Consider the following 11,910-nt stretch of genomic DNA (forward strand, 5'->3'; position numbering starts at 1 on the left):
GAGACTGCCTCAGACCATACAATGATTTTCTGAGCTTGCAAACTAATCTTCTGCTGCGACCTTGTGCAAACCTTCTGGTTGTTCCATATAAATCTCCTCATTCAAATCACCATGAAGAAAGGTTGTTTTAAAATCTAACTATTTTAACTCAAGGTCAAGTAATGTAGTTAGTGCTAACGCAGTACAAATAGAAACAAGTTTTACGACTAGTGAAAAAATCTCATGAAATTTAATACCTTCAACCTGAGAATACCCTTTTGCTACTAGCCTCGCCTTATATCTCTTGATACTTCCATTAACATTTTGCTTCAATTTGAAGATCCATTTGCATCCGACAACACTTCTTCCTTCAAGAAGTTCTACAAGATCCCATGTTTTGTTCTTGGCTAAGGAATCCATTTCTTCGTCCATAACCTTTTTCCACTTTTTTCTATCCGCATCATCCACGGCTTCCTAATAATAAGAAAGTTCCCCATATTCAATAATCAAGATGAAGCAAAATCTTTATACATTTTGAGTGTTTTTCTTTCCCATGTAGACCTTCTTAGAGTGACTGGTTATTGGACTGATTCTAGAACTTCAACAATTTCCTTTGCATCTTCTTCACCTTTTCCTTCAAAAGTCTCTCATTCCTTTCAACTTTCTAAAAAAGGTCTAGCCTCCAACTGAATTTGTTGATTTGGCGATACCTGTTCTTGTTCAACTTTTTCAACATCTGATTTTAAAAGAGAAGATTCATCAAATGTTACATCTCTACTAATTACTATCTTCCGTAAAGAAGGATCCCACAACCTGTATCCTTTCACCGCATAGTCATACCCAGCAAAAACATAACATTTCGGTTTTAGATCTAATTTTGATCGCTGATTCTTAGGAATAAGAGCATAGGCATCGCAACCAAAAATCCTTAAATGTGAATAATCACAAGACTAACCTGACCAAACTTCTTTAGGAATTTTACAATTAATGGCAATTGAAAGTGATATGTTTACTAAATAACAAGTAGTATATATTACTTCTGCCCACAACTCCTTTTGTAGTTTAGCATTGTTGATCATGTTTCTGGTTCTTTCCATAAGAGTCTGATTCATACGTTCAACAATGCCATTTTGCTGAAGAGTATAAACAACAGTTTTATGTCTAACAATTCCTTTATCTTTACAGTATTGTTCAAATTTTAAAGAAGTAAATTCACCGCCATTGTCAGTTCTCAAACATTTAATTGATTTGCTTGTTTTCTTTTCCACCATTGCTTTAAATTGTTTAAAACCATTAAATACATCAAGTTTCCTTTTTAACATATAGACCCAAACTTTTCGGGAGAAATCATCAATAAATGTTAAGAAGTATAATGCGCCTCCATAAAATACAATAGGAGATGGTCCCCAAAGATCAAAATGAATATAGTCCAAAATTGCTTTACTATTATGACTTCCAATTTTAAATTTTTGTTACAATATTTCACATATACACAGTGTTTACAAAAATCCAATTTCAAAGATTTCAAAACAAGCAACTTGCCATTCATTAGTACTTGAAGACCCTTCTCGCTCATGTGACCCAATCGTTGATGCCATAGGCGAGTATTTTATTCTATCTTCTTTGATACAGTTGTTGCCTCACTTACCTGAGTACTTCCTTTGAGTCTATAAAGATTTCCAATCTTTTATGCCTTCATAACAACCAGGGCATCTTTTGAAACTTTCGGCACTCCATTCTAACATGTAAACTTGTAACCATCTAAGTCTAATACTCCCAAAGAAATCATTTTTTTTCTCAATTCAGATACATGTCTAACATCAAATAATGTTCTAATTATATCATCATACATTTTAATTTTGATATTTCCCATCCCAATAGTCTGACAGGATACATTATTACTCATAAACACAGAACTATCATTCACAACTTCATATGACATGAACCAATTTCTGTGCAGACTCATGTAATAAGAAGCACTAAAATCTAACAACCAATTATCATAATTCTGAGAGATTACAAACTGGTAAAGCTTCATCTACCATACCCAATTCAATAGATAAAACTTCACCAATCATACCTGACTCAACTTGATTTTCTTGCTTCTTTGGGTTTTCATACTCCTTTCGTTCCCAACAGTGTTTTTTGAGGTGTTCAATTTTGTTGCAGTACTAGCATTTGGCTTTACATTTTTTGCCCTTTCATTTTGGCCTGGAAGAGCCCCTTGCTTTCTCCCCTCTTTCCTTTGACTAGCTTCTGGCTATCATGGCTTCTGATGCAGAGGATTCAATACTGGACTTCTTCCTTACTTCTTCAGCTAACAGAGCTCCCATAACTGAATCAAATTCCAAAGACTCAGTGGTGCTCAAACTAATAGAGGTTACGAAATGGTCCCATGACTCAGGCAGAAAACACAACAAAGTGATAGTTTTGCCTTCTTCCTTAAATTTAACTTCCATAACGCAACAAAGTGATAACTTTGTCCTCTTCTTGAAATTTAACTTCCATATTTGACAATTGGAAAATAAGTGTATTAAAAACATTTAAATATTTTGCAATTTTTGTACCCTCCTTCATCCGAAGACTGTACAATTGTATTTTCAGATAATTTCTATTTGTTAAAGATTTGGTCATATACAACATTTCCAGTTTTCCCCATAAACCTGATTTTGAGATTTCTTCAACAGTATTGAAGAAAACTTCATCTGCCAAGCACAACCTGATAGTACTGAGAGCTTGGGCATCCAAGTCCTCTCAGTCCAAATTTTTCATGCCACCAAGTTTCTTCTTCACCCCGTCTAATGCTTTGTGCAATCTTTGTTGCACAAGCAAATCCCTAACTTTCAATTTCCACAATGCGAAATTATTCTTGTCAATGAACTTCTCCACCTCAAACTTATCTCATTTTTGTCATTTCTTTCTACAAATTCTCTTACTAGGGTTTATCTCCTAGGGTTTCACTTTCTGCTTAAATTTTTTTTCAGAAATTCTGATACTAAGATTATCAATTTAAATTTTGTTACCAAAACACTTCCAAAATATCTATAAAAAAAATCAGAAACCCTCTTCAAACAATTCTGATACTAAGGTTAGAAACCCTCTTCAAACAGTGCTATTTTCTAAATCCTTTTCCAACAATTCCGATTTCCTAAGGAAAAAAATAGCATAACTTCGTTTACATAACTGTAAATTTCTTCCTTTAAAAAGAATTGGACCTAAATTGTACCCAATTTTTTTTGCCCCCACTGGTTCTTCCACAACAGCCTCCTCTTCCCAGACTTCCTTTCTCAGTGGCAACAGCAGCAACCTCCTCTTTCAACTGGTTCTTCACTTAAACAGTAAACAATGGTCCTCTTTTCCTGACTGTCTCTGCGGTTCTTACAACTGACGACAGTGGGATGTCCCTCTTCCTCTTCACGACAGTGCGCAGGGTCTGCTCTAACGTCTCATCATCCACGTCCCAATTTCTCTAGCGGCAACGGACTTTCTGACGGATTTCAGCGGCTCTGTTTTTTTATCTTCACAAAGATTTTGCCTCACTTCACAACTTTCGAATGGCGGCTACTTCCACCGCAAAAGGTTGCTCCTTTTATCTGCACAACAGGCTAGGTGGCTACCTCTGCGGCTTGCTTACCCAGACTGTCTTTCACAAAGACAACTCAACAAATTCGATGGTTGCCTTCTCCAACGACAGTAGTCACAGTGGCAGACTACTCCAACAGACTTCAGCGGACTCCCTTTCATTTTCGACTTTAACCAACAGGCAGACAGACTTCAATCAAGAAAGCGGTTCGGTCTCTAGCTCCAATACCACTGGTTGGTTTTTAGAGTTATTAAGCATTCAATCACTGAACAAAAAAGACATAAACAGACACTGAATGACAGATATTTACACCTTAGAATTTATGTGGTAAAACTTTGAAAGTTTATCAAGGAAACTTCCACAAGGTAAGGGATTGGAAATATTTATTAATCAAACAGATTTTCCATGATCCAACTTCTGGGGATTTACCAATTAATATGGGCCTATTCGTTACAAACTTCGTTATAAAGTTAACTCGCAATAGAAACAAAAATTACCCACGATTACATCATTTACATTACTTTGTTGTCACATTTCAACAAGTTCAACCTTAAAGGTATTGTAACAATTGCAAAAGTTATTGTTCAATTACACTTGCAAAAGGTATTGTTCAATTACGCTTACAAAATGCACTATTCAAATACCCAAATTGGAAAATCCAGTGACACTGGTATGGACCTTACACTATCATTTAGAAAAAGTGTATTAATATGCATTTTTATCAATTAACCACCACGATTGGGTTGCATCCAATATTTAAAGACAAATTGCTCAAACCATATGTTCCACTCGTGCTCAAACAGTTAGGCAACCTTGATCAAGATCACCTCGAATCAATAGTGGACCTTGCTTCCACCATTGATTAAGAAATCCAGCAAACACAAGATTTGACATTCTGAGGTACAATATGATCAAATCTAGACAATATATACAACAAATCAAGTAACAATTTTCACCAATGTACAATGAATCAACAACAAAGACTTCCACTAAATACAAGCAAAGTAGAAGAACATACTATAAATCAACAAATTTTGATCAAAATGAGCCATGTTTTGCTGGGCTAAACCGAAGTCTTTTAAGAGTTAATTGACTATATTCTATTAGCTCAAACCATAGCTCTTTCAAAATCAAAGATTTGATTCAACACACATTGTTGGCATTAGATCAACAAAATAAAATGATGAAAAACATCCAGACCGACTCAAAATATGACATCTCAATAAGAAGGCCAAACATCAACCATTAGAGTTCGATATATTATTGATACCTAGATGCAACTGAATGTTGTATCATTCCCCATGTATAATTATGTATGTCGTATTGCTTTCTTTGAACCCCTTGTATGCTTGCTTGGTAAACATTATTACTACTTTGCCCTTAGTTCAAGATTTGCTTTTCCCTATTCTCACTCTTATTGTTGTTTCAAGGCAATGTACATTGTAACATTCTTTGAGTCATAGTTGTTTTAAGGCAATGTACATTGTAACATTCTTTGAGTCCTGATATGCTTGGCAAACATTCTTACTACTTTGCCCTTTGTTCAACATTCTTACTGCTTTGCCCTTAGTTCAAGACTTTCCTTCACTGTTCTCACTTTCATTTTTTTTGGCTACTGCACGTTCAAGACTTTCCTTCACTATTCTCACTCTCATTGTTTTTTATAGCTACTGCACGTTCAAGATTTTCCTTCACTACTCTCACTCACTGTTTTTTTATAGCTACTGCACATTGTAACACCAATGCAATACAACTATACACTATTAGAGGAAGATACAAGAAGACACCATGTTTATATGGCTGTTTTATTAATGTGTGTTCACTCATATAAGCACCTTGCTTGTATATTCACTCCATAAGCAAGAATTTTTCAAACATATCTTGGTTATAACCAATGCTTATGGTGAATGAAAACAATTTAATTGGATAGCACGATGTAATTAGTAACAACTGTACACATTAGAATTCAAGTTAGCTACAAATATAATGGAATTTAGAGGGAAAGCAAGTGTTCTGGCAGAAGATCAAATGTGTATCCTAAGTGAATTCAAGTTAGCTACAAATATAATGGAATTTAGAGGGAAAGTAAATGCTCTGGCAGAAGACCAAATGTGTATCCTAAGTGAGGATTTCACCAACCCAACAAGCCACCCATCATTGAATTGAATTCATAGCAATTAAGTCATGTCACAAAAGCCTAGTTTTGATTCAGTGTCCTCAAATTAGTCAAGTCATGTCAGTATGAACTAATTTAATTAGATGGTTTAATTTGCTAACAAATTTAAATAACAGCCTGGAATTTACAATAAAAAGAATCTCCACAAATTCCAATCAAACATACTAAACAATCTTCATGAGACCTGATTACTGAGGATAGGGTGACAATAAAAATAAATGAACCAGCCAGATAGGGTGACAATAAAAATAAATGAACCAGCTAATCAGCATGCCTAAAACAAATTCAGTGAAGAATTCAAGCACTCTTTCAAGGTAGATCCACTCATTTGATAAAAAAACGAGGATAACCTCATCAAGCCAACAATACACAGGTAGTTCAAGTATAAGCTATGTTTAAGTGAAACTAAATAGTTAGTTTCCCAGAAAAAATAGAAGTCCTAATCTGTATTAAGGTTACAATTCCATATAGGCAGTACCACCCATTTGAAGAATGTGTTAAACATAAGCCAGTATAGTAAAGATATATTGCAATTACAGAAATCGCATATATACCAATTCATGTATTCTCTAAAATATACAGAGTTGACACCACATCAAAATTTCCTTCTCATTCCTCGCTGAATATAAGCATTCTACTCCATACGTTCAAAACAATACAAATTATCCAATCCACTGGGTTGCGATAGCCTGTGCTTACCCTATAGCGGACAAAAAACATAAACACAAAGTTTCACTGGAGAAGCAGAAGAAGCTGCCTGAATTTCATATTTAGGCAGTGGTACTATAAATACATATGCTGAATAAGCTCCCAGTGGTTCTATTAATACATGTGCCGATTAAGTTTAATCACATTTTGGATAACCTGCTAAAATAAAATTGCTCAGGCAGACAAAATCGCTTGTAAGCACACCATCACACCTACCAACTGATTCAAATAGTCAGTATTGCAGTCGGTCCACTGAGACTGTTCTGGCAAGAGGACTGGCTTATACAACCATTGATATCCAAGAGGAAGGGATAATAGAGTTATTGAAAGCACCTTGCCAGTTTTATTTGATGCTCATTCTTGAGGATAGTGACAAGATCCAAAGCCTGAACCAAAACAGCACGAGATCTAACCAGTCAGACCCTCATTTTAATAGTTTATATTGAAAATTTTAATGACCTGCAAGCTGGTATCTTCATGGCAATTTTGGTTTAAGAATTTGAACTATATATTTTATGAGTAATTATAGTGCATAAATTGGAATATAGAAGAATAATTCCATGTCCAATTCCCAATCTATGGAAATTTGATGTATTGAATCAGATTAAATATGAAGCACAGAAACAAATAATGCATCATACGTTTCAAGTAGCCAAAAAAAGGAAAAAGAAGGAAGACATTCCCTAGAAGAGAAAATGAGTGGAAGAATCCTTACTTGGATCAGTAAATGTGACCAGACCAGTGCCTTTGAAATCACAATTCCAGTAGTTTCTGCCGTGAATCTGATAGTAACTATTCATTGCATATGAAGCATGGGCATGAACAGTATTTGGATTATAGCAAGGTCCACCCTGACGAATTGAAGCACAATCTGCACCACCCATCCCACAAGAAAAATCCAAAGACTCTTGAAGAACAGATGGATCAGAACTTGGTTTGGCAATGCAATAAACAACACTACCAAGGCCTCCCCTTGAACCTTTTGGTGGTCCTGAGAATAAAGAAATTGGGCTAGGCGGTGGGCTTGCAGGAGGCGAATATGGTGGAGGAGGAGATGCACACCAACCACAACTCAAATCTACATCATATACTTTTGAACCATCTGGGTTTAGCAGCCCAAAGTTCCTCTCAGTGGTTGGCCCTGGCTTATGGTTCTCATTAAAAAGTGCAAAAATAAAGGTCTCTATGACTCTATTAGGCCTCATTGGAGTTCCTGCATTGGAAGTAACATGTTTGATGACTCTGGTGTTATAGTTTCTAGCATTCTCAGGATTCACTCCTATATCATCTGGGTCTCCTTTGGAAGGCCAACCGGTCTCAGAGACAGTTACAGGGATAGTGTCATTGTGACCCAAAGCAGCCATAACAGAGTAAATGGAATCAATTTGAGCATCTAACATATTGTTATAGGTGAACCCTTTTGGATCTGAAACCCCTGGAGACTGCCCAAACATCACATAGTCCAATGAAACTTCTTTGGGATTGTCTCTGTATGCAAAATAAGGATATGCATTCACCATGAATGGAGCACCTGTATCATCCAAGAATTTGAGGAGAGGCTTCATAATTGGTAGCAAACTAGTAGCAAATGTGGAGGCCGAAGGAGGAAAGGAACTTGAAAGGATAGCCATACTATGTGGAGTAGATACCTTAATCTTGTCGTCCAAGCCTAAAGCAACCAAACCAGAATGAATGTTTTGTATTGCAGGCACTAGAGCAGAGTCTAATGACCCATCACTATTTGTAAGGACCTCATTCCCTACGGTGATCAGAATTATTAAGGTTGAAGGGTAGTAAGGAGCAATCCTCTGAGCCACCCAAGCTTGGCCTGCAGTTGGGCTTTCACTTATCCTCTGGACTTTCTCATTCTCAAGACCCACAACAACTGCAATGCCTGTGTTGGAAAATGCTTGCAGTATAGAGGGATCTGAGTTGTAGATCTTGACTCTATTGACAATGGTGTTTCCAAGCATCTTGGCTACCTGCTTCGGTGATGGAAAATTGTTCCCTTCCGTTCCATAGTTTACACCAATTCCAGGGTTTGGCTGTGGTGATGCCTCCGGCTCATTTTCCCCTGCAATGTGCAATACCAAAAAACATACAACCATAACCCACATTAACCCCATGTTCGGCCTAAATGGATGCCTGAACCCTTCAAATTTCAAAAACCCACATTAACACAACATGCAGCCACTGATGCTTCAAAACACAGAGTCTGTATATATATGCAATGGATAATGAAGTTCTTAGATCGAGTTCTTACCTGTTGAAATCAAAAGAACCGAAATATAGACAACAACCAGTAGAGTTTTACATGAATGCAGTCTCTGACAATCCATCTTGAACAAAGATACAGTCCTGAGACCTTCAATGTACCTCTAGACTACCCTTATTGGCTTAGAATGATCAATTCTTGCATTCTCTGTGCATTACACCCATACCAACTTCTTTGTCTGAAATTTGCTTCTGAATCCGAGACAAAGATACTGTCTAGTCCAGTCACAGGGATGAATAAAGCTACATACACCTTCCTCAAGAACAAACCTCTGGTCTGAATCAACCAGGTGTATACTATCTAATAACATGAACCCTGCTAAGCCTCTACAAAGATGCTACAGCACCATAAACGCCACATGGCTATCAACCATGATGAAAAGCGCGTAACTGTAGAATCTAGCCATTAGAGATAACTAATTAAAAGATATTGATATTAATTACGGTTTATTTATCAACTCGGGAGGGAGGGGAAATAGATTTTTTTTGGGGACAGGGGGGCGGGGGGCAATTTCAAGCCTCGCTCTGATCAGTTGCCGGGAAGAGAGTGGTTACTTACGTCATTAGATTCTGTAACTAACATTAACACTATTTAAAACAAAACAAAAAACAAATCGTAGGCCGTTATACACGTGTCTAACCCTACCAGAACAAGATGCTTCTCATAGAATTGACGTATAATTATTTGGGTATAATAAAAGAAGAGCAGACATCCCAGAGTCTATCCGTACCATGCTGAATAGACTCAAACAAGAATCAATAAACCCCATCTCACTGTCCTGAATATACTCAAAATATACACCCAATAATGTCATCTGATCCATTTTCAAAAAATATTCCGCTGCCAAGTGGCTTCAAAGTCATCGACAGGCACAATCAAAATGCAGGGCAAAAGGCAAAAGTTCAAATATTGCAGGCAGCTACCCCACCACCTCGTTGGCCTCAGACATTCATTACCTGTACCCACCATGCCCTTTCCCTCCCTCCAAACTTCAAAAACCGGTCCCTTCTGATCATTCCCACTGCAATACGTATTGAAACTTTCAAACCATAAAATTGCTTCACCATTGAAATTTCAAAACTGTATACAGACAATTCGCCTGTGATTATGGATAACTGTGACACCGCCTGTAGTTTGACACGGACAGTATGATGCCATCGTGTAAAGGTGGGATGTGATGTGATGTTAATATGGAAATTGTGCGTCCTCGCTACTCCTACAGTTGGACTTTATCTGTGAAAAAACAGGGATTGCACATGCTAAAGAGTGGCTTCCAACTCACAATCCAGAGTATAATCATTGCAGAACAATGGAGGGAATTTTCATATGAAAAAATCATCCAATGTATTCGCAAATTGCACTCAGCCGTGACTCGTGAGCAGTCGGCCCCCTGGTAAGTTAAAATAGCATCAAATTAAATGTTTGGATTAAGTACAGTTTGGTTCAATTTAATCAGTCAGACCTCGGTGGGACACACACAGGGCCTTTTGAGCATAAGGTTTCCAGCTCATACACAGGAATAATCTTGGTAACAAATGGAAAAGATTAAACCCATCTTGTATTTTACAGTCAGTCTCCGGGAAAAACTCATCAACGATGGAATCGTTAAAAAACATTTTCAGAGCATCTGCTGTTATTGGAGTTAGTGATCAGATTTGAAGTGATCATTCATGTGTTGATGAAGGCAACTTTGGATTTGAAAAAGTGGACCCTTTATTGGTAAAGAATTGGTATATTATCGGCGTATAGGGAGCATCAATTAGACAAAGAAACAACATTAGCCCAATGCCCGACCACCCAAGACTGGTAGCTCCATGAACACAAGACTTCCTTGGTTTGTTAGACATTTATTGTATTGTATTGTGTGGTGTGTTTACATTGGAAATCTTGGAGGAGTACATATAGTTGCACAATGCCTAAATATACATCCTTATTGTTTATCAATCCTCCATATACGATTAGGCTCTCCCATGTTTTTTGAGTGGGTTTTGAGTGGGTTAATATTTTTTTTTTTTTTTTAAGTAAGAAATTTTTTTATTTGTTAATTTTTTTTATATTTATTCAGTGTTATTGTGTTATTTTTTTTTAAGGAAATAGAATAGCATTATAAAATTGAAGAGGTTAGAATAGGTTAATGTTTCATATTTTTTTAAAGTAAATAGAGAAAGATTTTTATATTTATTGGAACATTTTCATGTTTGGTTAAATAAGTGTGTCGTCATGTTATTTTTTTTTGAAAGGAATGTTACATTGTGTATAGTTTAATAAATTGAAGATGTTTGAAATTTCTTAATGTTCAAATTCAATTTTAAGATTTTACATTATATTTAAACTAATTTATGATGTTTTGAAGACTTTATATTAATTATTGTAAATGTGATAAAACTATGGTGTTGACATATTTCTTTTAATGTATAAGGTTAAGATGATACAACATAAAATACTTTATTTTTTATTTGTAACATAAAATCAAAGAAGACACCACTTACTAGAAACAAGACATAAACAACTTAGAAGCATTCAAAACATTAGAAGATCAAGGTGTGCATACCTATGCTTGTATAAAAATCAAGTCTATAGATAAATGCTATATGTGATTTTGGCTAATTGTAATGCAAGAAAAATGCCTATGTTATAATACATTAACAAATCTCTTTGATGAAATGATGTTAGCAAAAAAAAAGGTGTTAACTAGAATGGATAAGGTTGATAGCCATGAGAAGACCTCTATCTAGAGGTTCAATAATATCATGGATGAGAACCATTTATGTCCAAAACATGAACACGGAATATGGAATTCAACCAACCTTTAGTATGAGTCTTCGTGATGTGATTACATTAAAAGGAAAACACCTTTTAGCGAAGGTTTTTGCCAAGGCTTTTAGTGTTACAATATTAGACAAAAATTTTGAAAATCCTCCATCATTTGCAATGGAGGTTTTAAGGGATGTTTGCTATAACTTAAATAAAATTGGGCATGCAGAGCTTTTATTCGAGGTTTTGTTTTTTGATATTTATTTTAACAACACATACCTGTGTGCTTTTAATTTACACACCCTAATACATATGTAAAACTAAAAGCACAAATGCTTGTATGATTATTACACACCAGGTCATTTTTTTTGGTTATATGGCACATAGTTGGTCATATAATTTTTATGCACCAGTCCTTTTCTTTTTAAAATCGCT

The 11,910-nt window shown here is 35.9% G+C and overlaps 1 protein-coding gene across 1 annotated transcript; it reads right to left on the minus strand.

Annotated features, from left to right (window-relative positions):
• Positions 1 to 6,045: 6,045 nt before the first annotated feature.
• LOC149192429 (glucan endo-1,3-beta-glucosidase 14-like) lies at positions 6,046 to 9,658 on the minus strand. Its single transcript, XM_089406379.1, has 2 exons — positions 7,162 to 9,658; positions 6,046 to 6,832 (listed from the first exon to the last, which is right to left on the minus strand). Exons 1-2 carry the CDS (start codon positions 8,570 to 8,572, stop codon positions 6,801 to 6,803), a joined length of 1,443 nt encoding a protein of 480 aa, XP_089262505.1. The 5' UTR covers positions 8,573 to 9,658; the 3' UTR covers positions 6,046 to 6,800.
• Between the last annotated feature and the right edge of the window lie 2,252 nt (positions 9,659 to 11,910).

This window comes from Pinus tabuliformis, chromosome 2_2 (genome assembly GCF_031772625.1).
Source record: "Pinus tabuliformis cultivar Carrire ecotype Pingquan chromosome 2_2, CPIR1, whole genome shotgun sequence".
NCBI classification, from domain to species: Eukaryota; Viridiplantae; Streptophyta; class Pinopsida; order Pinales; family Pinaceae; genus Pinus; species Pinus tabuliformis.

Excerpts from the sequence above, each read along its gene's own strand:
- LOC149192429 (XM_089406379.1), bottom strand. The coding sequence starts at position 8,572 with ATGGGGTTAATGTGGGTTATGGTTGTATGTTTTTTGGTATTGCACATT. Across the intron at positions 6,833-7,161 it reads GGTCACATTTACTGATCCAA|GCTTTGGATCTTGTCACTAT; the intron begins GTAAGGATTCTT and ends GTTTTGGTTCAG.